At 47.6% G+C, this 27,558-nt stretch overlaps 5 protein-coding genes across 5 annotated transcripts; 2 read left to right on the plus strand and 3 right to left on the minus strand.

Moving 5' to 3' along the window:
- Window positions 1-2,854: 2,854 nt before the first annotated feature.
- Window positions 2,855-3,931, minus strand: BP5553_04002 (uncharacterized protein; the record flags this gene model as incomplete). The annotated part of the gene is made up of 4 exons (XM_032012625.1): window positions 2,855-3,224; window positions 3,288-3,580; window positions 3,640-3,723; window positions 3,779-3,931. 4 exons carry the CDS (start codon window positions 3,929-3,931, stop codon window positions 2,855-2,857), a joined length of 900 nt encoding a protein of 299 aa, XP_031872318.1.
- Window positions 3,932-5,905: 1,974 nt separating this feature from the next.
- Window positions 5,906-8,509, minus strand: BP5553_04003 (uncharacterized protein; the record flags this gene model as incomplete). Its single annotated transcript, XM_032012626.1, has 10 exons — window positions 5,906-6,262; window positions 6,318-6,505; window positions 6,557-6,773; window positions 6,827-7,102; window positions 7,150-7,399; window positions 7,453-7,603; window positions 7,655-7,949; window positions 7,998-8,187; window positions 8,240-8,262; window positions 8,321-8,509. 10 exons carry the CDS (start codon window positions 8,507-8,509, stop codon window positions 5,906-5,908), a joined length of 2,136 nt encoding a protein of 711 aa, XP_031872319.1.
- A 1,994-nt stretch (window positions 8,510-10,503) lies between these two features.
- Window positions 10,504-13,867, plus strand: BP5553_04004 (WD40 repeat-like protein; the record flags this gene model as incomplete). Its single annotated transcript, XM_032012627.1, has 3 exons — window positions 10,504-10,965; window positions 11,030-13,705; window positions 13,754-13,867. 3 exons carry the CDS (start codon window positions 10,504-10,506, stop codon window positions 13,865-13,867), a joined length of 3,252 nt encoding a protein of 1,083 aa, XP_031872320.1.
- Window positions 13,868-16,938: 3,071 nt separating this feature from the next.
- BP5553_04005 (Uncharacterized protein) lies at window positions 16,939-18,081 on the plus strand (the record flags this gene model as incomplete). The annotated part of the gene is made up of 4 exons (XM_032012628.1): window positions 16,939-17,158; window positions 17,210-17,292; window positions 17,348-18,000; window positions 18,063-18,081. 4 exons carry the CDS (start codon window positions 16,939-16,941, stop codon window positions 18,079-18,081), a joined length of 975 nt encoding a protein of 324 aa, XP_031872321.1.
- A 446-nt stretch (window positions 18,082-18,527) lies between these two features.
- On the minus strand, window positions 18,528-23,681 carry BP5553_04006 (uncharacterized protein; the record flags this gene model as incomplete). The annotated part of the gene is made up of 3 exons (XM_032012629.1): window positions 18,528-19,116; window positions 19,187-19,258; window positions 19,315-23,681. The coding sequence occupies 3 exons, from the start codon at window positions 23,679-23,681 to the stop codon at window positions 18,528-18,530; spliced, it is 5,028 nt and encodes a 1,675-aa protein (XP_031872322.1).
- Between the last annotated feature and the right edge of the window lie 3,877 nt (window positions 23,682-27,558).

Below are 27,558 nucleotides of genomic sequence, written 5' to 3' on the forward strand. Positions count from 1 at the left end.
CGAGATAGCCCTCATTCTAGCAAATCCACGTCGCCGACTCTCATCCAGGGTTTTCTAGGTTTTTGACGAAGATCGTGGCAAGCATCCATCCAATACTCGGGTACTGTACATCTAGGTATATGCTGGTCGATTATTCTCGTAGCACAGAGCGTATTGCGAACACTTCGTTGTCGCCCCCTTGTAATAAAATGGCAAGCGGCCAGCCACGCAACAAAATCCTCCTGTCTCGGTGCCATTTTCTAGCCCGAAGACCGCTGTTGTTATTGTAACTCCTGTAGGCAACCGTTTCCCAGATTCTGGGAATACTCAGGCACAGCTTGCACGAAAGTATCCGAACTCAAGTTTATGTATTTTCCATGCAACGGGTGTCCACCCCGGGGTTATTCCCGTGGGTTGCGTCCAACGTAGATCAATAGTCGTTTGCAAATCTGTTTTTTTAAATGGGGAGGGATCCACCCCCGACTCCCGAGGGGACGACCCTGGAGCTGTTATCCTTGAGGTTTTGATAAACTGCCGATTCAGGGTTCTGTTGCTTTTTGCGGTGCGTCTGTTCGGGTTATTTCGTTTTTGCTTGTTAGAACCTGTTTGCTTTTGAGGAAAGGCTGGGCTCGATGACGCTCAATGGCGATCGAATTCGTTCCGTATTGATTGGCCGCAGTCGGTCGAGTGAGTGGCAAGTACAGGGATGCCATATCTGTCCTCAAGAATGATAGTAACTAGTATAATACTAACATATCAGTTACTCTCTCCTTAAGCTTGAAGGCGGAGGTAGTTCAAAGAGTTGCGCTTCTGCGTGCATTAAGACCCGGCATTTCTATGCCAGTCTTTATGCGAACTGGATGTAGCTATAGATAGCAATAATAATATCATAATATGCATATCAGTAACTGTATAGGTAAGCAATAAGGTGACACCAATCCCTAGCTTCTCCACGAAAACTTCAGAGATTACGTTTCGCGTCCTTACTTCATCCACTATCTTTGACAATCACTCGTTCAATTTCTAGCTTCCTATCTACCATACAATAACCCATTTCAGAATAAATTGAATCACTTACGGCAACATGGCGGTGTTTCCCCATCCGCGCCTCCGTCAAGCCTTGTTATACATCCATTATTCTCCACATTTTCCACCGAGATCCAGTGTTATAGCTGCCAAAGGTCCCTGATTTGGACTTTCAAGAATCAATATCAACATCGTGATCATCTCACATAGCAATATGCCCTGTTATAATATTGTATGATCATCAATCATTGAATTAAGCGTATTAGGCCAGACCAGATTTATCCATGATATCTATCACCATCAAAGTTTGAGTGAGATCTATGTAGTGCGGACAACAATAACGGTTCCTTTTCCAGAGTAGTCTTTCAATAGAGGACAGGGCTATAGAAGGGCAATAGTAAAATATCCAAACGGTTCGTATGACATATAGGACAGAATGGCTCCCCTTTGCTCCTTCAATTCGCTTATCACTTGCGGAATTATTCTTCGTATTCGCATACGCACATACATACACCATATCTTCTTAGACGATACAAGATGTTACTTAAGAACGTGCATCCGGCAACGGAAATATATCACAATTATAACCAAGGGTGTAAAATTAAACTATACTACTCGAACTATCGAAAGTGACAAAATCGGGGGTATAGGATTCTTCATCTTTCTGTAGGGATATGTGGGTGGCCTGTAAAATAAACGACGTTGTCTCAAATTTGATGCTTCGACTCCTCCTCAATTACCTGTTACTTGTATGAGAAACCTCCAAAGTTCTTAAAAGGTCTACAATCAACGGCTTGAACATATGCCTCAGGCTTCATCACAATCTTTCGCAAAACTGAGACAGACAACCTTTCTTCCGCCGAGTTATCTATTATAAAAACCCAGTCATCCAGATTGTGGTCTGTGGAAGTATCATAACGACGAAGTAACAGCAGGGTTGGTGTGCGGTTTATTGCTAGTGATATATGGGGATACATCTGCATTCCTATATTTGATTTAGTTAATGATCTCCGTGTAAAAACCAGGAGTGGGGGCAAGGGAGGTACAGTTGCGGTTGTTATTTGGGGGCGCTGGTAGCAAGTACCTAAGTATATGCATAAGCAGGGGGTGCAGGGGTTGAGTGTTCAAGTGAACTCATAACAAGTTCACTTTCCAAATAGGAAACAAATAGAGGCACGGCGAAACCTTCCTGATAAGCTAAGACTAAGAAGTAGACCTAGCTATTATCGTAATACCCCTATCATCGATACGTACCTATGTACTATTTGGAAATTCGTTATCACGCTACCACCTTCAAGGCGGTAACTACTAAACTGCCTCCTCGCTAACTCAAACTCTACAAAAAAAATAAGAAAGGGAAAAAAATATTATAAAATATTATAAAATTAATCTTATATTACCTATTTTGTTCTTCAAAAGGAAGAAAATAGCAAAAGAGTTCGGCCCGGTGTCGAATCGCCTACATCTCTTGTCGATTTTCTTTTGTTGTCGCTTTTGTTGTTGTTTTCCCATTTCCCCCCCGGTCGTCCTTGGCGATAACGGAAGTACAATTTGACCCGAGCCACTTGACCAAGTGTCACGCCCTTGTACTTCGTTAGAGGATATTTGTTTATTTGGCCTTATATACAACAGGAGGGGTGTTTGGTCGCTAAACTCTTCTTTTTATGTAGCGTGATAGGTTATCGACTCTTAAATATTTCGCCAGGAATAAGTATTTTCGCAATCTAGTGTATATAAACCCATCTAAAATATGACAAAGAACTTAACTCTCATCCGAATAAAAACGCATTACCCAAAACTAGCACTTCAAGGGTAATTATACAATGATCCAGTCACATCATAAATGTAATCAGTATACTTGTCCCGTCTCATTGAATCCAGGAGGCCACTTTCCTTGGTCACACATAGCGAGCGCGGTGCCAAGAATATCCTTAGACGGGTCGTTATCGAAATGTGCCTCAAGGAACTCATTGTAAACGCTGGCGTCTTGAGCAACGCCCTGCTTGAGGAAGATAGGATCTTGCTTGCAGAAGGGCAGCGGCTTCTGGGTTTTGCATTCGGTAGCAACGAAGATAGGCACTCCGCCAATATTCCCGTCCTTGTTCTTCCAGAGCGAAGTGGTGCAGACGTTGTGTGTCGTCACGACATTCTCACAGCTGTTCCGTGGTCCTCCCACGCTGCGTGTTTTGAGATCACCGTGGGTCAAGGTTCCGCAGGAGCTGAGTGAGGAGTTAGCTTCGCGTGCCCATCTCTGTCTGCACATAGGGGCTGAAGGGACTTACCTGACATAGTATGGAACGAAAGTCCAGTATCCGCAATTATCCTTGTTCTTGTCAGGCTTCTCGCGAGATAATCCAGTGGTTGTCCCCTTGGACTCCGACCATCCCCAGGTTGCGCCTAGGCTGACAGCCAGCCCCGCCTGACTCTCGATACCGAGAGTGAAGCTGAATGACTTGGTCACTGTTGCACTCGTCTCGGCTGAGAGACCACAATCGCCCTGGCCGCAGCGGGACGTGTCGAAAGGTTGCTCTCGGCCATATGAGTAGGAGAGTCTGACTTCGCAATAACCAGCGCACTGTATATCTATCAGTCTGGTTTGGAATTTAAAAAGTGCGGTAAGAGATATCAACCCACCCTTGGAAGGTCTTCTTCGTTCCAATGCATTGGACAGGTACCGTCCTCTTTCACTTCCACCTTCCTGGGGCAGTCGAATACCGACTATAGAGAGTTTTTTTTAGCTAGCCCATGCATGAATTGATATTGGAATACTTACTTCACCGTCCATTCGGTTAACGGGATTGAAGCAGGCATCATTGATTAGAGGCTGCGATGGCTGTTGGACGCGAGGGATAATGTTAACCCTCTCGCTGATTACCGCAGCTGTAGCGGCCGAAGCCGAGGACAGAAGAACGAGGAATGGAAGCATATTGAATATATTGGGAGAAAGCAAAAATGAAAAAGAATGAAGTAGACGAGTCGCCTCGGTCTGATGAAGTAGAGATGATTGAAAGTGTCTTGTCGATGATGATATTCAAACCATAGGAAACCCCAAAGCCTTTATACACATTATTGCATGACGATTCCATTCTCGTCTAGATTGCCAAGTCACGATGACTTCCCAATTGCTACTAAGGCTTATGATCTTTTATTGGGAAGTACATCTTGCCAAGTACTTACCGCGGCGATGAACCATCGCATGAGACCGTTGCTCGCAAGCAAAACGGCCATAACCACCACATTGGCAACAAGCGACCAGCTGGGCCGCTAATTCCTCGTCCGGTCTGGACCATGGGCGATTCCATGGTCCAGAATATGAAGGGGTTGAAACCTGCACATGTATGCCAAGATGAAGGATCCCGCAAGACTTCGACGGTAAAGAAATATACAGAGGTAATGTTGTACGAGAAGTTCCTTTTGATTGGTAGAGGGAGAGAAGTAAACCAATAAGTGAACATTATATTTACCGGTAGAACTACTCCGTAAACCCGAAGGGAACCTGCTTGGCCGATAGAATTTTCCTGCGATCTTGGCGCCAATCTCGCAGCATTGCTACTTGAGTACTCAGCCCTGCCATTAAGCGCGTCACTCCGTAGGGCTGTGCCAGCACATAGGAGAATTTAGAGAAGTAGAAACATGATTGGATTGATGACGAGCCCGGGCAGGACTCGAACCCCTCAATATCTAGCTATCCAAGCCGTGGCAACTGCTTTGGTACGGGCCAGGCGCGTATCTGGCGACTGTGAAGCTCGTCCCGGATTATCGGTCCACCATTCCACGAGGATCGGAGAGTGCTTGTATATGCGGCCCCGGCCGCCTGTTTAGGTTCGCTGTGATCCCACGCGGGATACGTTGATATTTTGTCAGACTCTGCGCATCAGGGGCGTCAGAGCAGCGGTTAATCAGGTCGACCGGGCCTCTTCCAGAAGGAATCCTGTAATACAAAGTGCTCGGTACTCGTAACAATACCACGAGGCTCTGCAGGGATCGTCGTATATTGAAACTCACGTAACGACGATGACCCCGCTCTTCGGGAGACAACCTTATTTCCTGTCTCCTAGGCCTTGTCGTCCATTTTTGGACCATGATATGAGGGTCGTTGTTAGGGCATTCGAACAGGTGAGGAATAGAGTACACCCAAGCCACCGAATAGCGGCGACACTGTACGAAGGTACATGCGCCTAACGCTACTCGTAACAGATACAGGAGATATTCTCCAGCAAACTCTTCAAAAGTGGCGCGACCTTGCCAGCGGAGGTGGTTATTCTAAGAAGTGCATTAGCTGCAAGCTATGGTCGCCCAGAGGTAAAAATAACATCACAAGCTTTGTCATCGTCACGGCGCTTACTTGGGTAGCCTAGCCTTACTCGTAGCTAGTGCGGCGCGGAACGGTGAAATTCTTCGGGAGGCTGGAGGGGCGGTAGAAGTATAATAATGTTGACTAGGGAAGCGTCTATGAGGTAAAAGTGCTCATCATCGTAACTCGTTAGGTGTCACTCTTGATCGGCGATGTCCGTCTGGGCGCTTAATTCCAACTTATTATTTACGAATTGCCAATTGCGATGTTCTCGCCTCCAACTTCCTATTCGGAAGCGTTGTGCTTACTCATGTGCCTATATGAGAAGGATTGCGATTGCAGTAGCCTGATATCAAAGATCGAGCAAATAAATCTTGTTTGTGAGCTGCACTTTCAGCTAGATGATCAGCTAGTTAATATCGGGGAGGATACCAGCAATTGATGCTTTCCGTTTCTCGCCTTTCCGCGTTCCTGGACCCACATGAGGAGCTATCATATCTATATCACTTCCTTCCATGCCCGATTATTCTGCAGCAAAATGCTCAGTCAAGTACTTCCTGGATTTATACCCTTTGGCCGGCCCCATCCTAGTCGTAGTGGGCGAAGTTAAATTCGAGGGTGAACTATCTGGGGGCTGCGGGCATCCCAGAACCTAACAACTTTTCTCCCGCCATTGAGAGACGCCTCATGGCTTCGTTTTAGTCTCGCGGAACTAGTTTCCTCTTGACTAGGTAGCCAATTATGAAACTCCGGGCTGTGGGATCGAGATATTGTGGCATACTTGACAAATGATCTGGGAATCCTCGGGCTGGGCGTCCCCTGTGTGCTACTACCCGCTAGGAGAGCATTTTCTCTTGCCCTTTGGCTCGGATCAGTCTCATCAAGTTGTTGCACGCTAGGCTCTGTGGAGAGGCCTAAAGAAGCAGCTTGGTGCTCTCCCACAAAGGTATCCGAAAAGTTAAGCTGTAAAATAACTGGTTAACTTGGCCGCAGTTATATATTGAAAATAATTACTCACATGGTGTGCAATTCCTAAATCGGGATCGAATATCTCTCTACGAAGCTGTAACTCATCTGCTATAACACTGTATTCAGTCTTTGTAACCTTCTGGTTGGTTCGAGGCTTCTTAGTCGGCTTCCTCTGTTCGACATAGCCTTTATTTTCTAAGTGTTGAAGAAAGGTTTCCACAACTTGCACTTCACGATCTAGGAGAATTCAGCATGGAATAGGTCGGGAGGCAAGTTACCCTCACATACCAATATATCTAGCAATTTCTTCAACCGTGTTTCCACCTACCGCGAGGAGGCAATACATAATTCGTCGTTTGATGCAAAGTATATCCATTCCAGACGATACTATTTCCTCATCTTTTAGCAGGCAAGTATAACACGCCGATTCAACCTTTGCAGATTTTGACTCGTAATATCCATAGCACTGCATATGTTGGAAGTTATCACATAAACCGCATTTCATCTATGTGTATTAGCCCCATATCCCTTACAAAAGTCTTCGAAGCAAGTACTAACAAGGTTTTCTTGATCGGTGGACACTCGGCATTCACATGCCACCTTAGGTTGCGTGCTAGAAGGCCCGTCGAGGCCGTAGTCTGATGTATTAACTTGGTGAGCCCGAATTTTATCAAGCTTCTCACAAACATGACCTGCATAGCGTCGATGGGTAACATCAGCTTGGAAGGGGGCAGCTGGGTGGACCGTTGCTGATGCTTCCCTGTTAGGAAGGAAGCGGCATTTCGAAAGAAGTATAGTATCCTGAGTTCCGTCATTGGAGCTCCTTGATATGCCCTAAGTTCGTCAGCAACGCAGGAAATTGCGGACAGCATACTTCTTACAATCTTCTCTAGCATTGACATAACTTCCGGCTGCGTGTGGATCTCCTCGGCTTGTGCAGATAATTTATCCGGAGTCTGAAACGCGTCATAAGATCTGGAAGACACTGTTTCAGAACGGCCATTAGAGATATTGTCTGGAGTGTCAGCGGTGTCCGGTAAGTCTTCATCCCGCTGCACATATGGTTCTGGTGACTGAGGCATTTGGCCTCGGTCTTGAGATGGGTCATAACTGGGCAACTGAACTGACACACTGCTCCTGATCAGCCAGTCGTCCATATGACCATCGGAAAGTGGTACACATACCGATGGAAATCACTTTGCATTGTTAAAACCTCATGATTAGGAGCTAGGTCACTGATACCGGCTTGGTCCTTGCTTGGGCAGAATGAATCTGGCTGATAGTCAGGCGGACATCTGTCGTTGAATTCCAATTTCATCGTTAATTTGCGTCCAACTGTAGAGCTAAGTCAATCACTACCTAGAGATATTACTTCTGTAGGCTTACGTGGCTCGGAGCTTGATTCCCTGCATTTGTCGAAGCACCTCACCCTCTCGCAAACGGAGTTAACGAGATTAATCATTTGCGTATTGGCATCATGAACAAGCATAGGGGTATCTTCATCTCTCTGGCCGCTGAATTCAGTTCCAATCAGTTGGGAGATGCCCTCTTTTTCGTAAGTAAAAGCCATCGTATACGACTCGATGATATTTGAAGGGGATGCTGTGCCCTCTGCGGTATGGAAATTGAGCTGCAACTTGGACAGGAACCCTTTCTCGACTGCATCTCTAACGCCACCTTCCTGTATTACGTATCAGATCTGATCAGGCCGCATTCATGGTAAACCTACCAACCAGGTAAGAAGCTTATCGGCTGCTTGTTGCTGTCCACCAGTTATTACTGGCCATTGATACAAACCAGGGGTTGAATCAAAATCGGCGGGAGGTTCGAGACCATCTTTATAGCTAGCGTAGTTGAAAGTAGGGTCTGCGGGATCACATGAGCGATATTTCCATCGATAATCCGGGCCAAAACATCTCCTAATCTGTGATGAGCTACACAACTTTGGAAAACGGAGTCGGCGACACCAACCGGATCCAGGCAATAGTACTGATCTAGAGGTTTTGCGTTGGTATCAATAATATAAGAACACTCCTTAGGCATCAGACTCACAGTAGCTGTGATGGCAACTCTGACAAGCTGCTTGCTATGCTCCAGAGTGACCTTGGTTTCAGTTGTTGGTCGATGAACGAGCTGGGTTTGGCCCCGACGATTTCTCCTTCTCGAACCCGCAATAAGCCGGTTTTGAGCATGGGAAGCCCCAGCGCGGTTCATGGCGCGGTGTGCTCGGCCGACTGCCATAGTGAAGGTGGCGGACAGAAAAAACCGTGGTCGCAAGCAGTTGAAAGGTGATGGTTCCAGGGAAGAGGGCCTTCTAAGAGGCTGTTTGAGAGAGCGAGTGTGCACTCGGCGGAGAAGTAGGGCCTACGTCAAATTCGAGGGACGAGAAGGAATGAAAGGGATGGAACGATGGAGAGAAGAAATAGAAGCGCGTAGATGGTGATGGGAGCGGATCTTGGAGGCAGTGGTTGGACGGGGAAGGTGGGCACCAGAGATGCGATGCAAGCGTGCCTGCCTTTTTTGGCGGAGGAACCTAACCCCAATACAACAACCTTCGGAGAGGACTCTGACAGGATGCAATACATAATACTACTAAAGAAATAGGGAAAGTATACATATGAAGCTCGATAGCGGGGACTCGGGTGTAATTCTCAAAGTGAGATATTTAATTCACACAGCAAAGTGAGTTCGCCACGGTTGACATACGGAGAGGTGAACCTAGTTCGACCACAAGAGAGGCAGCTAGCTGGCTTTGACTTGAAGACCGGAGACTACGTTGAAGTGCCTAACTAGCTGCTCTCTGTATTGTATGGATAGGAGGTAGTTGAGAGCAAAGTTGTAGTACTTCGTATATAGAGGGGAGCTGTTGCACGAAGCTGTCGAGCTCGAGTATCGCTATCTCTACTAGAGTAGCGTTTAAAACATGCTTCGAATGCATGTCTCCGTACGAAGTATAGAAGGATCATACTAGAACTATCTTGTATAACTACCTAGGTAGCCTAGCAGTCTAGGTAGATATCAGAATAGTACCACTATACCGTGGGTAGGCGGGTGGCCGAGCTACCGGGCACTACTCGTATGTAGTTGTTTCGCCCCCCGACGAAATCAAGTGTTTGTTGACTCGGGATTTGCGGGGGCCGAAAATGAGAAAGCCGGCGGGACGCTGACAGCTTATCCTCTATCTAATAATAAGGTGACATAAGGTGACATAAGAAGACTCTTTGCCTCAGGTACCATACGGAGGTAGCTACTGTAGTACGAAGTATGGGGTCCGTACGGAAAGATAAAGAGTGGTTGGAGCTGTTGCCGCCCGGGATTGGGGATCGGGGCAGTACTCGCACCGTACCTAAGGTAGGGTAGGGGAGGTACAGGTAAGGTCGGTCTGTTGAGCGGCGCTGCGCAATCATGCAAAGGTGTTCCGTTCTGCCTGTACTGTAGATTGTACAGTATGTATATGTAGATAGTCTCAAGACAAAAGGACAAAGTGGCTCTGCAGTTCCTCTACGCACAGTACGTACTTCGTAGGTACTGCACATCTGCCTGCGGTGGCTAATAAACACCCGCGGCCCCAAGTACCGTAGCATTTTAGTGGAGGCGGAGGCGAAAAGCCAGGGAGTTGAACGGCGAAGTCAGGAAGAAACAGCGGAAACAGGAGGCGAGGCGAGAAGAGGAACGAACAGCCACAGCCGAATCCGAATCCGGCTCGGAATGAACCTGAACCTGAACCTGAACCTCTACGCTCGCTGACTCTCACACTCTCAGACTCGCTCCTCAACTCAACTCACCTCTCACCTCTCACCTCCCACCTCACGCACGGCTTCGCTCGCTCCTACCTTCTGCCGCCAGTATATACCTCTACTATCCCGAATCCCTCGACACCGACCTGAGCAGCCTCTCCCTTTCCGTCCCTGATCGCAGTCTTTGTTCCCAGTCTCGCTTCATATCCAGTCGCCGCCCCGCCGCTTCGGATTTGGTCGTCGGGCTAAGTTAAAAGGCACAAAGTCCAGTCACGGAATCCATACCTCCCCCCCACCGCCCAACGCTCAAATCTCAGAGCAATATCTGAAGGAACATCACCTAAGAAACCGCTCGGCTATGGTACTACTAGCAACCCTCTAAGGTACCGGTGGATGTGAGAAGCCTCGCGCCCTGCACGCGAGAAACGCGTTCTTTCTCGAAGTTCCTGAGCGGTGGAAACGGCAGGGCACACGATTGAATAATCCCCTCATACTGCCATGGATCCGCCAGCACGACCTGCGAGCCAGAGACGTGCTGCTATGGTGCAGAACAGCAGCCCCGTCATACCACAGAAATACACCTCGGATGGGTCGCCGTGTCCTTTCGTTTCGAAGCCGAAGCCCACGCATATCAGCACTGATGTCCGGCGCCCTTCTTCGAGGAGCCAGACAGTCTCAATAGGGTGGGAGGATGATACCAATACAACATTAGGCCGAGCATCGAGGCTGCAAATCGAACTAGCAGAGTGTGTTGAGACCAAGACAGTCACAACCACGACCACCACCAAAAGGTCCTACCCGCCCCTTCTCATTCAGCAAAAGTCACTCGAGACGCTTGATGCGAAAGAGTATCCACTAGCCAGCAAACCCACTCCTGCCGAACTTACTAAGATTTCCTACGATGTTGACGTCCAGAGCGGGAGGCTATTTGGGGGCAGCCCTACCCCCAACCGTCGAAAGGTCCGTGTCACTCTGACGCTGTTCTGCAAGATGATAATTGAGAAGCTAACTTTGTCGACCATAGACTCCGCGATTGAATATATCACCCTATACTCAAATTTCTTCCGAACGCATGGATGGTCAAGAGGGTTTCGGTCACGAGCGGGGTCTGGAAAGCGGAGCCCTAGAAACACCCGAGCTACATCGAGCAGAACGGCCTAGGAAACGATTACCCTCGATGAATCACCCAGAGCGTTCCACAAGAGGAGACACTGAAGTGCAGTCAAGGTCCCCGAAGTCCAGTGTAAAAGGACGAAAATTTCTTAGGGAAGTCGACCGGAAAATTCGAGATGGACAGTTGGAGATGCCTGAAGAATCACGAACCCGGCATCATGGTTTGGGCGTGCATCTATCTAAACATACCTCGTTCCCAGAAACTCCAGAAATGTCCGAACTCGAATCGTCGATGATTGATCGTACTGGCCTATACTCTTCCTCCTTCGGCACAAATGCATATACCCCAAAATCTGGGATGAGCCAAAACGACTCGTTTGAAGATATTGCAAATCCACCTGATGCTGAGGAATCATTTGCTAATGCAGTTGCTACCCCCCCAATAGCCGAATCGGACCTCGAACCGTTAGATGGGGCCGATGTTGGTTTCGCGAATTTATCTGGTCAACGTCCGAACGTAAATACGGCTGCCGCACAAAATGCAAGCCTACCAAGTCCAGGGCTTTCACCTACGTTTGCATCTGCGGAACTCGACCATGGTGAATTTCCTCTTCCGGGTTCTACCGAAGACGATGAGCTGGCTGCCGTCAGCCCTACAACACAGTCTGGAGACAGTCAACAAACTCTTGAAGATGATGATATGCTTGGCGCCCTACAACGGCGGATTCAAGAGTCGCCAGATCAAGCCCATAGGCCTGCACCCTCGATCATGGACACTCGGTCAATGCTCGAAACCTTCGATTCGATGCCGAACGACATGAAGACACTGATGATGTATCAGCTCCTCAGGCGATGTTCGAAGAAGACGCTCCATGTCTTAACAGACGTGATTGGCCCTGCATTAAAATGTGATTTCTTTGAACAGCTACCTGTCGAACTGAGTCTCCATATTCTAAGCTTCTTGGACCATCGAGATCTTTGCCGAGCTGCCCAGGTTTCTAAGCATTGGAGAAATGTTATTGATACCAATGAAACTGGGTGGAAAGAACTCTTTGACCGCGATGGTTTTGTTCTACCTTCCGGGGAGCTGGAGCGAGCGATTCGTGGGGGCTGGGGGTGGCAGGACCCTTATGGTCCAGATGCCGGCGAAGAGGATCTAAGTCTACAGTATGGATCATCATTTGACGGTGATATTTCAACGTTGGGTGGTATCAAGGTCGAAGAAGCTACGAGGAAGATCCGGTCTACCGCCACAAAGAGGAAGCGAGCTACAGGTGGCTCGGGATCTGATCGGGCAAAACGTAGGGCAGTAGGTACCTCGGACAAGGCAAACAGCATGAGTAGAAGCACCAACTCAGTCGGATTTCACAAGTCTGAGGGTCCTCTCAGTGCTGCCACTGCTGCAGCACTTGCAATCCCGGATCCACAGCTGGGCCTGCCGGGCTTGAGAAAGCTTCATCTGTTCAAGTCACTTTACCGCCGCCACTATATGCTTCGAAATAGCTGGCTGAATCCCAACGTGGCTCCGCATCATTTTGCTTTTCCTGCTCATCCAGCACACGTTATTACCTGTCTTCAATTCGACGATGACAAGATTATAACCGGTAGTGATGACGCACTCATTCACGTATATGATACCAAGACTGGGGCACTGAGGAAGCGACTCGAGGGCCACGAGGGTGGGGTTTGGGCTTTGCAATATGAAGGGAACGTGCTTGTATCTGGATCCACCGACCGCTCCGTTCGCGTTTGGGATATCGAAAAAGGCTTATGCACGCAGGTATTCCATGGACACACCTCGACTGTCCGATGCCTACAAATCCTTATGCCTGAGTTGACTGGCAAGACCGAGAAGGGCAAGCCGATTATGGTCCCAGAGAAGCCGTTGATCATTACCGGATCACGGGACTCACAGCTCAGAGTATGGAGATTGCCCGAGCAGGGGTCTAAGCGTTATATCCAGACTGGACCGCCAGTCAATGATCAGGACTGCCCTTACTTTGTTCGTGTTCTGGCTGGCCATGCGCACTCCGTGAGGGCTATTGCAGCTCACCAGGATACCCTTGTGAGTGGCAGCTATGATAATACTGTTAGAGTCTGGAAGATATCAACTGGAGAGACCTTGCATAGATTAACTGGGCATTCTATGAAGGTGTACAGCGTCGTTCTAGACCACAAACGCAATAGGTGCATTAGTGGCTCCATGGACAACTTTGTCAAGATATGGTCTCTCGAGACAGGCTCTTGTTTGTTTACTCTGGAAGGCCACACCTCCCTCGTTGGCTTGTTGGATCTACAGGACGAGCGTCTGGTCTCGGCTGCTGCTGATTCAACCCTCAGAATATGGGACCCCAAAAATGGTCTGTGCAAGAGCTCCTTGACAGCTCATACAGGTGCAATTACCTGCTTCCAGCATGATGGCCAAAAAGTTATTTCAGGATCAGATAGAACATTGAAGATGTGGAACATCAAGACCGGTGAATGCATGAAGGATCTATTGACAGATCTCAGTGGTGTCTGGCAAGTCAAGTTCGATGAGCGGAGATGTGTCGCTGCTGTGCAGCGTGACAATCTCACATTTCTTGAGGTAGGTTTCGGGTTTCAACGCAAAACTTGCATGTGCTAAACATTCTAGGTCCTCGATTTCGGCGCTTCGCGAGATGGTATCCCTGCCTCTCAACGCGGTTCTCGAAACCTGCTCCGATTTGACGACAACCGACCCAGCATCGAAGAGATGGATGATGCATAAGCCACGCATCTAGCGATGCTCTTTTACAAGCGAAGCATAATATGGCGCATGGACATGATTATATATATTTTTGGCACTGGCGTTGGGGCCCCAAGTGGCCTGGGCCTGCTTATAGGCATAGCATAGCGAGGGGGTATTGCTTGCAAGAGGTACTGAGTAGTTTGCTCGAGTATGACATGACGGAGTTTCATCGGGATTAAGATACCGCCATTGCAATTTGCATTGGCTCGCTCAAGTTAGCGGTTGCATTATTTGTTTGCTCTTGCTCCCAATAGTAAAGTAGTACTAGTTGAAGAACAGTTAAGCCTACTATTAGTGGAAACCTACATGAATCAAGTTCACAAAAATGCCTTTGTCTCTTATTTTGAAACGCTTGGTAATATCCAGTCTCGCTTGATTCGTACATTCCAAAATAGTAAACTTGAATCGGTGAGCTTTTATATACTGCCAGCCATGCCGTCGCTTGTTAGAGCAGAACAATCCAGACTGCACAAAAAGGACAAAAAGAATGAAGCTATTAAAGAAAAAAATTGCAAAAGATATACCTTCACGGAGCGTTGGATACCGAGAAACTTTGAGCCCACTACCTCCACGCCTCAATGTTCTCTCTGGCGGAGCGTCCAGAGTCACTCTAGGTTTGTTAGCGGTGGCTTTTAACCACTACACCAACACTTCCTAGTCGCCTGTCTCCAGTTGTTTGAAGGCCTCTACTTATTTTGATATTTAATATACCGTGGGTACCGGATATCGAGCTTCTATACTGTTTCTATATAGTCTAGATAGTCGACACATAGTAATATGCTCTATATTGTTCAAATATCTAGTCGGTCGCAAAGTGAGACTATTCATAGAACCAGACCCTTATGCCCTATAGCCTAGGCCAACACCTCCTATAGTGCACCACTATAGAGTCCTACTACAGGGCCTCGCTCTGGCCGCCGACAACCTCCGGCCCGGTTCCCCTGTTCACTTATAGATAACTACAGCTCTAAACCTCAACTTTAGCATTACCGCCATCCCCAATTCATTCCATAGACGCTTAAGTGACCGTCATTTTACAGAAGCATCTAAGCAAGAACTATGTCATCTGAACTTGAAGTCGAAAGTCAGGAAGCAGGGGTACGAACGCCCGCAGAGACGGTGGCAGCTGCGATCGACGTTGGCAAAACACATCTGATTTTGGCCGCGAGCGGTTCTGTTGCGGCAATCAAATTGCCGCTTATTATATCGTCATTTGAAAAATCCTGTAACCTCTCGATTCACGTCACTCTCACTAACGCCGCAGCTTGCTTTCTTGCCGGCCAGTCACCTAAGCAGCCTACCGTAGCTTCCCTCGCACTACTTCCTCACGTCCGACTCCGTTCATCAAGACGAGGACAAGTGGTTTGAACTATAATCATGGACAATTGAACTTCGTCGGTGGGCGCACCTACTCGTAGTTGTTCCAATGTCTGCGAATCTTTTGGCCAAGGTCACAGCGGGTTTGTGTGGCAATCTGCTGACGAACGTCATACGCGCCTGGAATGAGATTGTCAGTCTGATAAAGATTCGTCTTTCCCTTTAATTGAGAAACACAATCCTGATGAAATTTTTTTTAATGCATTTTTACGGACATTCCTGAGTGAACCCTTTTTGGCTATTTCTCATGGAATTTGTGGGTCGAGGATATCTGCATTATATAATACATTATGAATTCCAATGTGGAGTTAGAATGTCAAAACGAAGCTCGTTGCGTTCAGACCCTGATATCCTCGACGTTTTTGGTATTGACTATTTCCCCGACTGTTGAAATATGTCGACAAGCACTTTCTCCTCCGTAGTTCGTTGCCTCCGTTACCTCTTTTTTCCATGATATGAGTATCGCGGGTGTCAATATCTTCATATTTTTGCTCATAATCGCTATCGTCGTCGTAGGCGTTCTCCAATTCCTCTTGCATTTGAAAAAATCGGCTTGTTGGTCTATAGAAAGTATCGTAGCAGAGTCTGGTTTTGGCAGGCTCGGTGTGATGCGTCCGCGATTAAAAGGCTACAGTATAGCGAAGCCTGTAGCAGCTATTAATCTGAGCTTGAGGCAAGACAGCCACCTAAATTTTGGGAAAGCTCAGCATAAAGCATTACGAAAAACACTAGGAATTTAAAGGATTGGTGTTTGGATACTCGTAAGGAGATACAGTACAGAAATAACTGGAAGGGTTGTTGACCAACCAGCCACCATGGACTTCTAACTCTAACTCTAACCCTAACCTTAACGTTCACAAAACTGCGATGTGCAACAAAACTTCGAGGGAGCTCATCTGCCATATCAGTGCTAGCGCGGGCCTAGTTCTTCCCACTGCAGGAGCTCCGAGATTGTTGAAAACTCGAAATTCAAACTCTTCCCTTCAATCTATCACTCTCGCTGAATACAGAAATGAATAGGCGGTTGGAAAGTGCCTTGCTTGTGTCTTTCTGCAGCGGGTTATCGGGTCAATCCAATGGATTCCTGGCCCCTAGAAACGAGCGCCAGAATGCCGAGTCCAGCTTCTTGGACGGCTGAGAGAGCGCTTGGGAGCAGTGCCTGAGGCCATTATGGTTCCAGATGCTTCTAAGCTGAAGCCCATATTTTTACTTCTTTGGAGACTCACAACCTTCCCCTCCAAACAACAACATCCTCGCTGCTCTACTTCGTACTGCTGTCTCGGCCGTGTGCGTGCACAGGATTGGATGGTTATATGACAGACCTTAAAGAAAGGTATGTGAGAATTCCATTCGGTCCCTACTTCACCCTCCCCCCAACTTTGCGATTTCTCGAGATGAGGATGTGCAACCAAAGCACGCATGGCGCTTGAGAGCCTCGACACCTTTTGAAATGATGAAAGATAAAGCTGGCACCAGTCCTATTGGACAGACTTTGTACTCAAGTCCTTGCGGAAAGTGCTATACCTTCGGGTTTCTTCTGATCAATTGAATAAATATCCACTCGCGTCAAGCTTTTCAGCTCGCCTCTTGTGTGATTTTTGTTGACCACCACTTCAGTCTTACACGATTGAATTCCGACTTATTTAGCATCACGCAAGAAAACTCTGCCCACCATGCTCCACAATCCGAACAACTGGCACTGGGTGAATAAAGATGCCTCGCCCTGGGCCAGACAATGGTTGGAGAAGAGCATCAAAGAGATCAAAGCCGAGGAAAATGGCGTTACCGCCCAGTTGGACAAGGTCATCAGCATGGAGGGCGATGTCGATGTTAATCAACGGAAGGGAAAAGTCATTACCATCTATGACGTCAAGGTTGTGATTGAGTACTCAGGTATATACCACCATCTACTTCCAATTCACACCGCTCATGCTGACAGCTCAGGCTCGACCAAGGACGTTGAGGATGTCAGCGGCACCATCACTATCCCTGAGGTAGCACACGATACTGAAGAAAATGAGTATGTTGTATGTCTCGTCGTCCCCTCTGGGCGCCTGGTATGGGCCAACTAACACACTATAGTTTGACATAGACATCTACTCGGATGCAAGCTCCAAAGCACCAGTCAAAGAATTGGTCCGCACAAAGATCATCCCACAATTGCGAAAGCAATTTGCAAAGCTAGGCCCAGCCCTGATCGCTGAGCACGGCAAGGACATCCAGCACGCACCGGGCTCCAACCCTTCAAGCGGTATCTCCACGCCGAAGTTGCACCAACCAAGCTCAGCATCTTCCCAACCCGTAACCACCTCCAACCCGTCCAAGACTAGCACCTCAGTCAACACCACAACCGTCACGGATACCGAAGAGTTTCGCGCCCCAGCATCTGAACTCTACCAAACCTTCACCGACCCCCAACGGATCGCAGCCTTCACCCGGGCTGCTCCAAAACTCTTTGAGGGCGCCAAGAAAGGCGGTAAATTCGAGCTCTTTGGCGGCAATGTATCAGGCGAATATCTTGAGCTCACCGAGCCCACCAAGATCGTGCAAAGCTGGCGATTGGATCAATGGCCAAAAGGTCACTTTTCTAAACTCGAGATTAGCTTCGACCAGAATGATGTGGATAATGTTACGGTTATGAGGGTTAGCTGGAGCGGGGTTCCTGTTGGACAGGAGGAGGTTACAAAGAGGAATTGGCGCGAGTATTACGTTAGGAGCATTAAACAGACGTTTGGGTAAGTTCTTTCCCTCGTATGCATATTAAAACCTGGATCTGGTGGCTAATGATTGTATATAGGTTTGGAACGATTCTGTGATGCGGGCATGAATGAAGCAGAGGATGAACAGAACATATGCGGTAGTAAATTAGAACCCGTGAATGAATCGATGATGACGCCACATGGAGCTTTAGAATAAGACAAGACAGAAATATGTGTATACGATCTTCATTTTCCTCGAGTTGAACCATTGTGTGAAGAGTGAAATTTGAGCATTCCAAGTATCCGCAAATAGGAGTATCAAGTATCAAGCAAAAGCACCCAGTATAAACGCCACAGCTCCCACCTCCTACCAAAAACCCATATCCAATGTGTTGCCCCATCGCATCTAACGAAGCCCAAAATTCCCGGTCTAGGGTATAAGTGCCATCCATCCATGCTGCCATGCCATCCCAATCCCTCATTTCCCCATCAATCATAAAGGAGCGACTAAAAGCACATGTACAAAACCAAACAGGGCACCAACGCTATATACAAAACAAGCCTCAAGTTCTTCGTCCCAACACCTCAGCGCTATCAATGGAGTGTCTCTTCTTAGACACCCCATGAGTGCTGCTCACCATCTCAATATCATCTCTCTGCGCAATCTCCGTGGATAAATTCCTCCGCGTCAGGTGTCCGCCTGGGTATCGATTAGGGAATCCGTCACCCCCATCTCTCACATCAACAGGACTTTTAACCACGTTGGCAGTGGTGTCAGTCATGACTCTCGGCCGATCCAACAGCTCTCTGATTTCCCCCTCTCTCTCTTCATCATGGCTGGGCTTCTTCTCCTTCTCCAGCTCGACGTCCCCGCCGCCGCCTTCCTCTTCCGCTCGGACAGTCTCTTCAAAGCGCTGTCGGATAATTTTGTCATTTTGAAGCTCTTGGAATATTTCCGTGTCGGTGGGCCAGAATGTCTTCCTGATACTACTTATACCCAGCTCTAGGACGGTCAAACAGGCGAGTGTGAGGAGGACAACGAGCCACCAGAGGATGTTCCGGCCGTATCGTGTCAGGAAGCCTCCGCTGAGGGGGTAGAGGAGGTAGGTCTTGGTGTTCGGTTTAGGGGCGAATGATAGGAGGATGCTCCACCTAGTTATAGTCAGTTTTAGGAACCCGAGTGATTCGCCGAGTTAAAAAAAAAAGGAAAGATTCTCCATACATAAACCAACCACCAACCGAGATAATCCAGCCAAATGCTGTGATTAGAGTCTTATTATGCATCTCTAGGATCCTAATTATCATTAGCCTCAATGCAGTTCAAGCGAGATAATATGCTTCTAAACTTACAACATCTTCGTGTTAATAAATACGACAGCCGAGGTGAAGCATAATTGGCCCATCGATAAAATGTTGTTGTCCTTCGTGAAGAGGGACTCGCCGAATAACCCAAACATGGTGAAGTAAGTGATCATACATTCCACAGTAGCCATGAGCATCCAAGCTAGATATTTCTTGATGTTAAATGCCTCATTCCTCTGGCCTTGAACGTAGAGTTCGGGCACGGCTAGCAGAGTTGACGCATTGAGATCTTGCTCGAATATTCCGAGGAATATGACAGCGAGTGATGTGAAGAGGGTGTTGAAGACTGTCAGGGATGTAGACTCATACAGCGATGTGCCTGTATACCCGGCCCATTTCTGGTATACTGCTTGGATTAGGTAGAACATGAGTTCTTTCCAGAATGTTGACAGGATGTATTTGCCGGTCCGGACATAATTCCAGCGCCCATGGACGAGCAATAGGCGCTGCAGGAATCTGAACTGAGCGATAGAGTAATCGGATATTCTAGCTGCCTGAAGGCCTTCCTTCCCGCTAATTCCAATCCCCACATGAGCCTCTTGGATCATTGCGATGTCATTGGCACCATCACCAATCGCCAAGGTGATAGATGACTTCACCTTAGTCCGAATCTTCTTGACGAGGGACGCTTTCTGACTCGGGCTTGCTCGACAGCAAATCACTGAATCCGTAAGCACGACCAAATCGAAAAATAGAAGTGCGAGCGTCTCGTTCGCATCAATCTCGCCCAAGGTCTGGCCATCAACGACAATAACAGAATGTGCGATACTGCCTTGGCTGATATTTAACAATGCAGTTGCCATGCGCTGCTCAACTGCGCCAGTTGAATGGTCTAAAATAATGATATCAGAGTAGTTCTTCGCCAGCCTGGCCGAGTGCGCGATATTGATAGCGGTTTCTCTCTTGTCACCAGTAAGCATCCATATCTTGATATTTGCTCTCCTGAGCTTATCGACAGTCTCTGGCACTCCTTTTTGAAGCTTATCTTCAATTGCCGTAGCACCAGCAAGATCAAAATTCTGCTCAATCATTTCCCCAGCGCCTTCGATCAAATTTTGCCGGTCCACGAGGCTTGTTGTTGCATCCAGGTAGGTCTTCTTCCAGCCACGATATTCGTCTTCGTCCAAAAATCGATATCCAAACAGAAGAGTGCGAAGTCCCTCGGAAGCAAAATCGTTTATATGCTGGAAGCACCGTTCAAATACAGCAGCATCATCCAGCACCAGGGATTCATCCACGACTTCATCGAAGCCTATGTCATAAGTCGAGCCCCTTCGATCGGATGCAAAGGAGGATCTGCCCATAGATGCTCTGGGTGATTGGTATGCGCTTTGGTCTTCTGTTGCCGTTTCAATATCATGCTCACGCCCCTTTAACCAAGTGTCAAGTTCATCCCGGATGGGTTGAAGCCTTGTACTCGCCATACTGGACCTTCCATGTCCGATACTTCTCCGGCCGATGCTGGGTCTACCATGACTCAAACTCGGCCTGCTAAAGCTCGTCCTTGGGCTGTGCTCACTCATTCTACGCAAAGCTTGCTCGGCCTCTAAGCTCTTCCTCTTACTAGATCGGCGCACAACCTCCGATGCCTTCTCCATTGCTAATGCCGCGAGCTTTAGACGAGGCAAGAGAGCTGAATCCGCTCCTTTGCAGAATATGCAGATCTTACCATTGGGGAACCTCACAATTATGGACATTCTCTTCCTTTTGCTAGAGAATTCGATTACGTCGAGGATGTCATAGGTCTCGGTAATGGTCTCAGGGGATTCAGGGCCGCCTGGATAAGTGAGCGTGATGGATTGTGCTGGTCGGTCAATGACAAGAAACCCGAGATCTTGTGCAGCTCTGACGAGCGCCAATTCATCTGGGGAGGCGGCCTGGAACTCAATTTCTCCATCCTCCTTAACTTCAGGAAGACAAGTATGGCATAGCGCTAAACACAGCAAGAAGAACCGCGCCTTTTTCGCGAAGATGCTGTGAGGTTTATGTTGCATGAATCTCAATAGCTCTTCAGTCCGAAGTTCTGGTTGGGCTCTTGTAGGCCTTGCTGATGACCTCCACAGAGAACCGGACCTTCGTATTGAGGCTGGGGATGCTACTTGGGCTGTTGAAGCAATATCAGAATCGGTTGGACTCTCTACCGAGTGCTTAGGGGCACTTTTCTTCGAAAATCGTTTGGCGACACCTTTGCCCTTCCTTTTCTTCTTATCAGTGCCTTCTAAGTTTTGCTCGTCTCTAGCGGCAGCCTCCTTTTGCAAATCGAAATCGTGCAGCCAGGCATAACCAGCCACACTAAGCTTGCGGAATCTCATCACGTTCTCCGTCAAAGTGCCTGTCTTATCGGAGAATATATAGTCAACTTGGCCCAAGTTCTCAAGGATTGTTGTAGTGTTGCAAGTCATAGGTGTGTCCGACACAGGATCGTACATCTCCACGTCGTTCATAAGCAACAGCTGCCCGACCTTGATGATTTCAAGACTGACGTATAGAGAGAGTGGGATCAAAGTGTTGTACAGAATGATGAAGCCGATGATAATTTGGCTAAAGGGCACACGTGCCTGGATGAGATACCAAGAGTGGCTTTCAACATTCTGCGCCCATATTTGGTATGCAATCGTGCAGAAGAGCGACAGTAAGACGACAAATACCACCAGTATGAGCACAATTTTGTTGGTTATTGCCTGCATTGCCGGTGCCTTGGTTCGAGGGTTCTTGTTGGCGTTCATCCTGATTTTACATTCTTCGCCGGTGTTAATCACCATTCCAATAGCGGTGGACGTATTTCGCAGGGTGCTTCCTCGCAAGATGATTTCGTTGGTAGTCAGAGGCGATGTCTCGCCATCAACAGTCACCCTTCCATCGAAATTATAAAGGTCGAGGTTTGGATCTTCTACAACAATGTGTGCGGAACATGTCCCAATGTCATCCAAAGTCTTGCAGAGCTTAGCTAAAGAGGGAGGTGGCTGTTTGCTCTTCAAGTTTGTTTCGCCATCAAGCGCCATAGTCTCGATAAAAGCTATGCTGTTTGGGCCGTCCGAGTAAAGGAGAACCATATCGGCTGGAATGCTGTCGTCCCGTTCAAGCTTGATAATATCTCCAACCTTAACATCTTTCCACTTCAACGTTGCCCAATGTTTTACTCCTTCGGGTTCCATCTCAAGAGAAATTTCGCAGACATCTTCGGTAGTCTTCCCAGAGTGAAAATGCTTGGAAGGGTTCCCTTGTGGTAGCCAGCGCTTAAAACCTCCATCGGTGGTCTTCGACGACGGCGGTACACAATCCTCTTGTACCGGCCGATAAGAGTGAAGAACCGAAGTACTTTTATTGTTCTCCACCTTATCCAACTTGTACCGGCGGAAATCATCATATCCTTCTTTAGCCATACTAATAGCGACAAAGACCATCAACGGAGCAATGGTCGTATAGGTTCCAGTAGTACTTAGGCCGGGAATCATTTGCATGATCGAGATCAAAAGAAAGTAGGCGTTTGCAAGCTTCGAGAATTGGAAAAAGACCTGGCGCGGTAAGAAATTCCAAAGAGTATAGCGACTAGATCTGATCGTGTTGTGGATATATTCTCTTCCCGTCCGCTCATCGATCAGCGGCCTCTTCCGCGACGCATCGAGATCGATATGCCGTCCATCTTTCGACGGAGGGATCTTCTTTGGTTCAAAAAGCGGTTTGACTTTGCCCTTATATATTCCTTTCAACTTCTTCACCACGACGTTATCTTGGGCTCGTTTCCTAGCCCATGTATCGTAGTTAGGTAGGCTCAAGGTCCCAAACGTCTTTTGGTCCTTTGTCGCCTTCGAGTCCGAAGGCCTGTATCCCGTTTGAACGGGAGATATCGCCAGGTCATTCTCATAGTCGGAGGACAGGGATACGATCGAATGCCTCGGCTTCCCTTCGTTCAATGTAGGTCGCGCATCCCCAGACTCTTGCGACGACCGCACTTCCAATATCTCAGGCGGGGCCGTCTCTGATTGACTATTTATGCCCCTTGTAAATAGGGATCTCCTCAGCGAATATCCTCGGTTCCTCGTCTGCGGCGATGTGGGGGATATAGGGTTCGTCGCTTTCCCTGGCTGTAGACCAGACAGTGTGCGCGCAGCATCACTTGATCTCCTGGGAATAACCGTCGTGTCCAAGGTCAAATCCAGATTCGGAGGTCGTCTCCCAGTAGATGCAGACACCGTAGCCCTATCGAGATCCTCCGAAAAGCGAACTCTCGGTGATTCTCTCTCGGTGGCGGATTGCCCATCCATTGCAGCTGGAGTATGCGGAGGATCAGTCGTCGCCCTCCTCTGTGGATGTGTCGGACGGTCCGGAGACCCTCCACTTGAACCCTCCGCCATTGCAATTCAATTGCTATCTTATCGCGCTGAGCTGCATTCGCGGGGCTGGCGGCCGCTGAGACCTCTCTTTGGAAGTTCGGAAGGGTGGAGGAGGAGCTGTCGTCGATTTACATACGCCACGTTCGGTAGAGTCCAAGCCACGCACGAGAATAAACAAGGCAGGTCTCAGCCATCAAAGGATAGGCGAGGTAGAACGATATTAAAACGACAGGATTTACTGATTCATGAGCGAAGGCAAAGATTCGTGGTCGAGTTGCGCGTCCGTTGACTCGCGGGGAAGCGTGGTTTGCTAGCAATACATTTCCCTGATTGATCCTTGCACTCACGGGGCGGCCTCCAGATAATGAGTACCGCGGCGGGTAGCCCTGGGCACTCACCAACGTCACTCTATTTCTACGACTGTTGGTGCTTCTGCTTGTGCTTCTGCATGTGCTTCTACCTTCTACATTGTCTCAACAGCGGTAACATATAATCAGGCGCCTGTGTCTCATAAGGCCAGGCGCAGCTCGGGGGGCAATGCAGAAACATCTTCAAATTAACATGGTACAACTCCTCGGACTTTGTGCTTCTGAATTATTGCTCTGGAAATTTGGCCCCTTCGAAACACGAGCGCTTACAAGACATATCGTAGCCCTCAGTGCAGGCTGCGCCACCTATCTTACTGTACCAGCATGAATGCAGTGATAACGTGTCCTTCGATCTCACGCATGTGCAGAGAACATCCAGAGTATTTAACCCTAGATCAATGCGCACCCCCGATTATTGAGAGGAGTTCAACTTTCTGTAACTATAATGTTTGCGAGGCCGAAGAAGCTGTATAGGTTCTACTATAGTATTCAATCTTAGTTTTTATACTTTTTCAGTTGTTAACTTGTTCATATACCTGGCAATCAGGTTTTAGATCGATAGAGAGTCTCTCCCTCCCCTGCATCGGCACAAATGCCTAGTCTAGGCGTAGTATTTATAGAACGCTCCCGAATTCGAAGATGTGAGCTGTCATGAAAACATAAACGCATCCCTAACTAACGAGCGATGTACCTTATATAAGAAAAGCATATCTCTGGCGCTTCAAACCAATATTTTCAACAGTAGCAATATCCCCTTCATCTTCATCCTCATCGTCAGTATCAGCAGGCATAGGCTCGAGGATATGAAACCTGTCTCCTTCTTGAACAATATTTTATATCTTCCGTGAGAGCTGCTTTTGCTTTGGCAGCCTCCCAGCGCACCCTTTAAACAATATAAGAGAAAAGGATAATAGTGTAGGAAATAAATCTATATAGTTCTAGATACTCGTACTCGTACCTATCTTCACCTAAACTAGGAGGTATAGGTATTCCGTTATACTACGGAGAATATACATGAAGACTTGCGGGGTTTCATGAAATCTCTTGTGCTGGGTACAGATACGTTCGAAACTATTTATCGAGGATCTATCGTAGTTTATATATAGCGTAATAAAATATAATATTTCATTGAAGTTCTCCTTAGTAAACTTGTGTAAGAAAAACGTTATGAGGCCAGCTGATATTTGAAGATGAGCGAGTTCATTCGAACCACCGAGAAGTGCATCGAGGTATTCAAGTCACGCGAATATCTCACTAGAATTGAGGTATTCAAGCTATATGAATATCTTACTAGAATTTGAGATACCCAAGCCGTATAAATGTCTAACCGAAATTAAGATATTTACGCTATCTATCTTCTGGGTCAGACTCATATTTCTGTATTAGAGTTAGAACTCACTTGCAATATTGATATACACAAGTAAACATACCTTAAACATACCCATCAAGCAATCAAACGTGTCTTGGTAGTTCTCAGAAAATCAATATATCAAGTATTTCGGTCGCAATTGCTAGCAATCGCGAACAGTATATCCTTATGAGACCTAGTCAACCCAAATATAACTTTCTATCAACTAATAGATCTCAATAAAATCTTAAAACGATAAAGATAGAGACAAGCCTAAATTCAGCTTAGAGGATTTATTGATTCTGCCAATAATTTCGATATCGCCCGCAGTTTGCGGCTGGAAGAAAACGGCACATAAAATAATTGTGATGTTAAAAAAGATTTAGAGAAGCTTTGAGCTATGAGGGCTGCTACTCTCTAGGGAGCCAGGCTTGTAATATAGCGGAGAAAATGAGGTGCTAAATAATAATCATATTCTATAAAATCAGTATCTTAAGTTAAGAAATCACGGTATTGGTAGCTTGACCCCTCTTGGTACTATAACACACGCCTCTTTGAATAAACCCCAAGTTTTCCGACTTCAAAAGACGATCAATGGCAGCAGAAAAAGTGGTAAGCATGAACGAAATTCATGGTAGCATGAAAAAAAAGAGAAAGCCGAGCACAGAAAGCTGAATAGATTTTGATCGAAGCACCCTGATGGTAATCTACTCCTCACTGATCCAGAGAGAGGCAGCACTCGCGGCCATAGCGCACGCAATATGCCGTCATGCTCTGGTCGAAGCCTGGAATCTGGAAAATGAGAGGGTAGGGATTTTCAAGGCATAATCAAGGATCTATAGCTTGGGAAATGTTCTCGAAGGATTCGAACTGTGGATTTCCGTACATCGGACGGAATATACGTAAATGAATGCGGTTATACTCACTTGTACGTCCTTGTACGTACTTGTTATGTACAAGCATTTACGAAGTATATGTTAATCAGTGCGGCCAGGAGTGGACGCACTCTATCCAGCACGACCTCTACTGCGACCGATTTGAAGATGCATTGAATACGATAGAATTTCGCGACCACACTTGTGGTCTGGTGCCTTGGCGATACACTGGTGTTGCAAAGAGCTCTCTCCACCTCTCGGATATATGGCGATCTTCATGCCTCACTCTTTCTGGCACATCGTTACCGGCGGTGACGACGCATAAGAGAAGGATGTATGGGGTAGCTTGCTACATCGGACGATGTGACCAGGTCCAAGAGGTGCGATCAAACACCGGCATCGGGTCTTCGGAATGCATTGCACGCTGCCCCGGTTGAAGAACCCTGGCCATTCTCAGATGCTTCTCTGGTGCAGCGAGCATCCCTTTGGCACGAAGAGGCAAGGAAATATACGTAGTATCTCATGCTTATTAATCTGGCCAGACTTGAACTGAGGAAAGATGAGGTAGCTTGCATACCAACCTAGGGACTTACTCAGGCCTCATCATATATCAACATTTTTGGGGCCCTGCCCAAAGGAGCGTATTTTGGACATGGTGAGTACAGAGTATGGTCTAAATTTGGTGTCGTAGCACGGGTAATACTTGCTGTGTCGGTCGGAATTTACCCTTCATGGCGCCCCCCTAGGGAAAACGTGGGCGAAGTGGCGATGGCGAAGGCGGCGTAGTTTGCGAGGTCGAGAACCGAAAAAGAAGTCGGAATCAGTCCAACATCCTGGAGCCCAAGCAAGAACATAAGAGTAGGGGCTTGTAGGGCTGCTCTTCGAAACTTCGACGCTTCGGATCGGGATTCGGGACAGAGCAGAGCAGATAATTTTTCTGGTGCGGCTCATCGCCTGCCCTGTGCGTAGCTCAAAGACGTTTGAAACGGCCTAAATGCGTTCTGTTCTAGGATTCGGAAAAACTGAGGCTTCGACCCGTTTCTGATAATGGGCTATTGTTCTGTTCTATTTTCGAAGGCAGCACCCCGTCGTAAACCTGGGCGCTATTGGCTGAACGACTCACCGGTCGACACCGGACGCGCTGGTGCATCCCCCCTTTATGCGACTATGGGCGGGTTCCTGGCTAAGACGAGGTAGTGCGCATTTACTGCGCTCATAGCCGGGATACCGCTGATAGGAGTTTTGGCCGTCCTGCAGACCACGGAGTACGGGTGGCAAAAGATAGAGTACGGTACAAGTACTTCGTA

This window comes from Venustampulla echinocandica (genome assembly GCF_003357145.1).
Source record: "Venustampulla echinocandica strain BP 5553 chromosome Unknown scaffold_1, whole genome shotgun sequence".
Lineage (NCBI taxonomy): Eukaryota > Fungi > Ascomycota > Leotiomycetes > Helotiales > Pleuroascaceae > Venustampulla > Venustampulla echinocandica.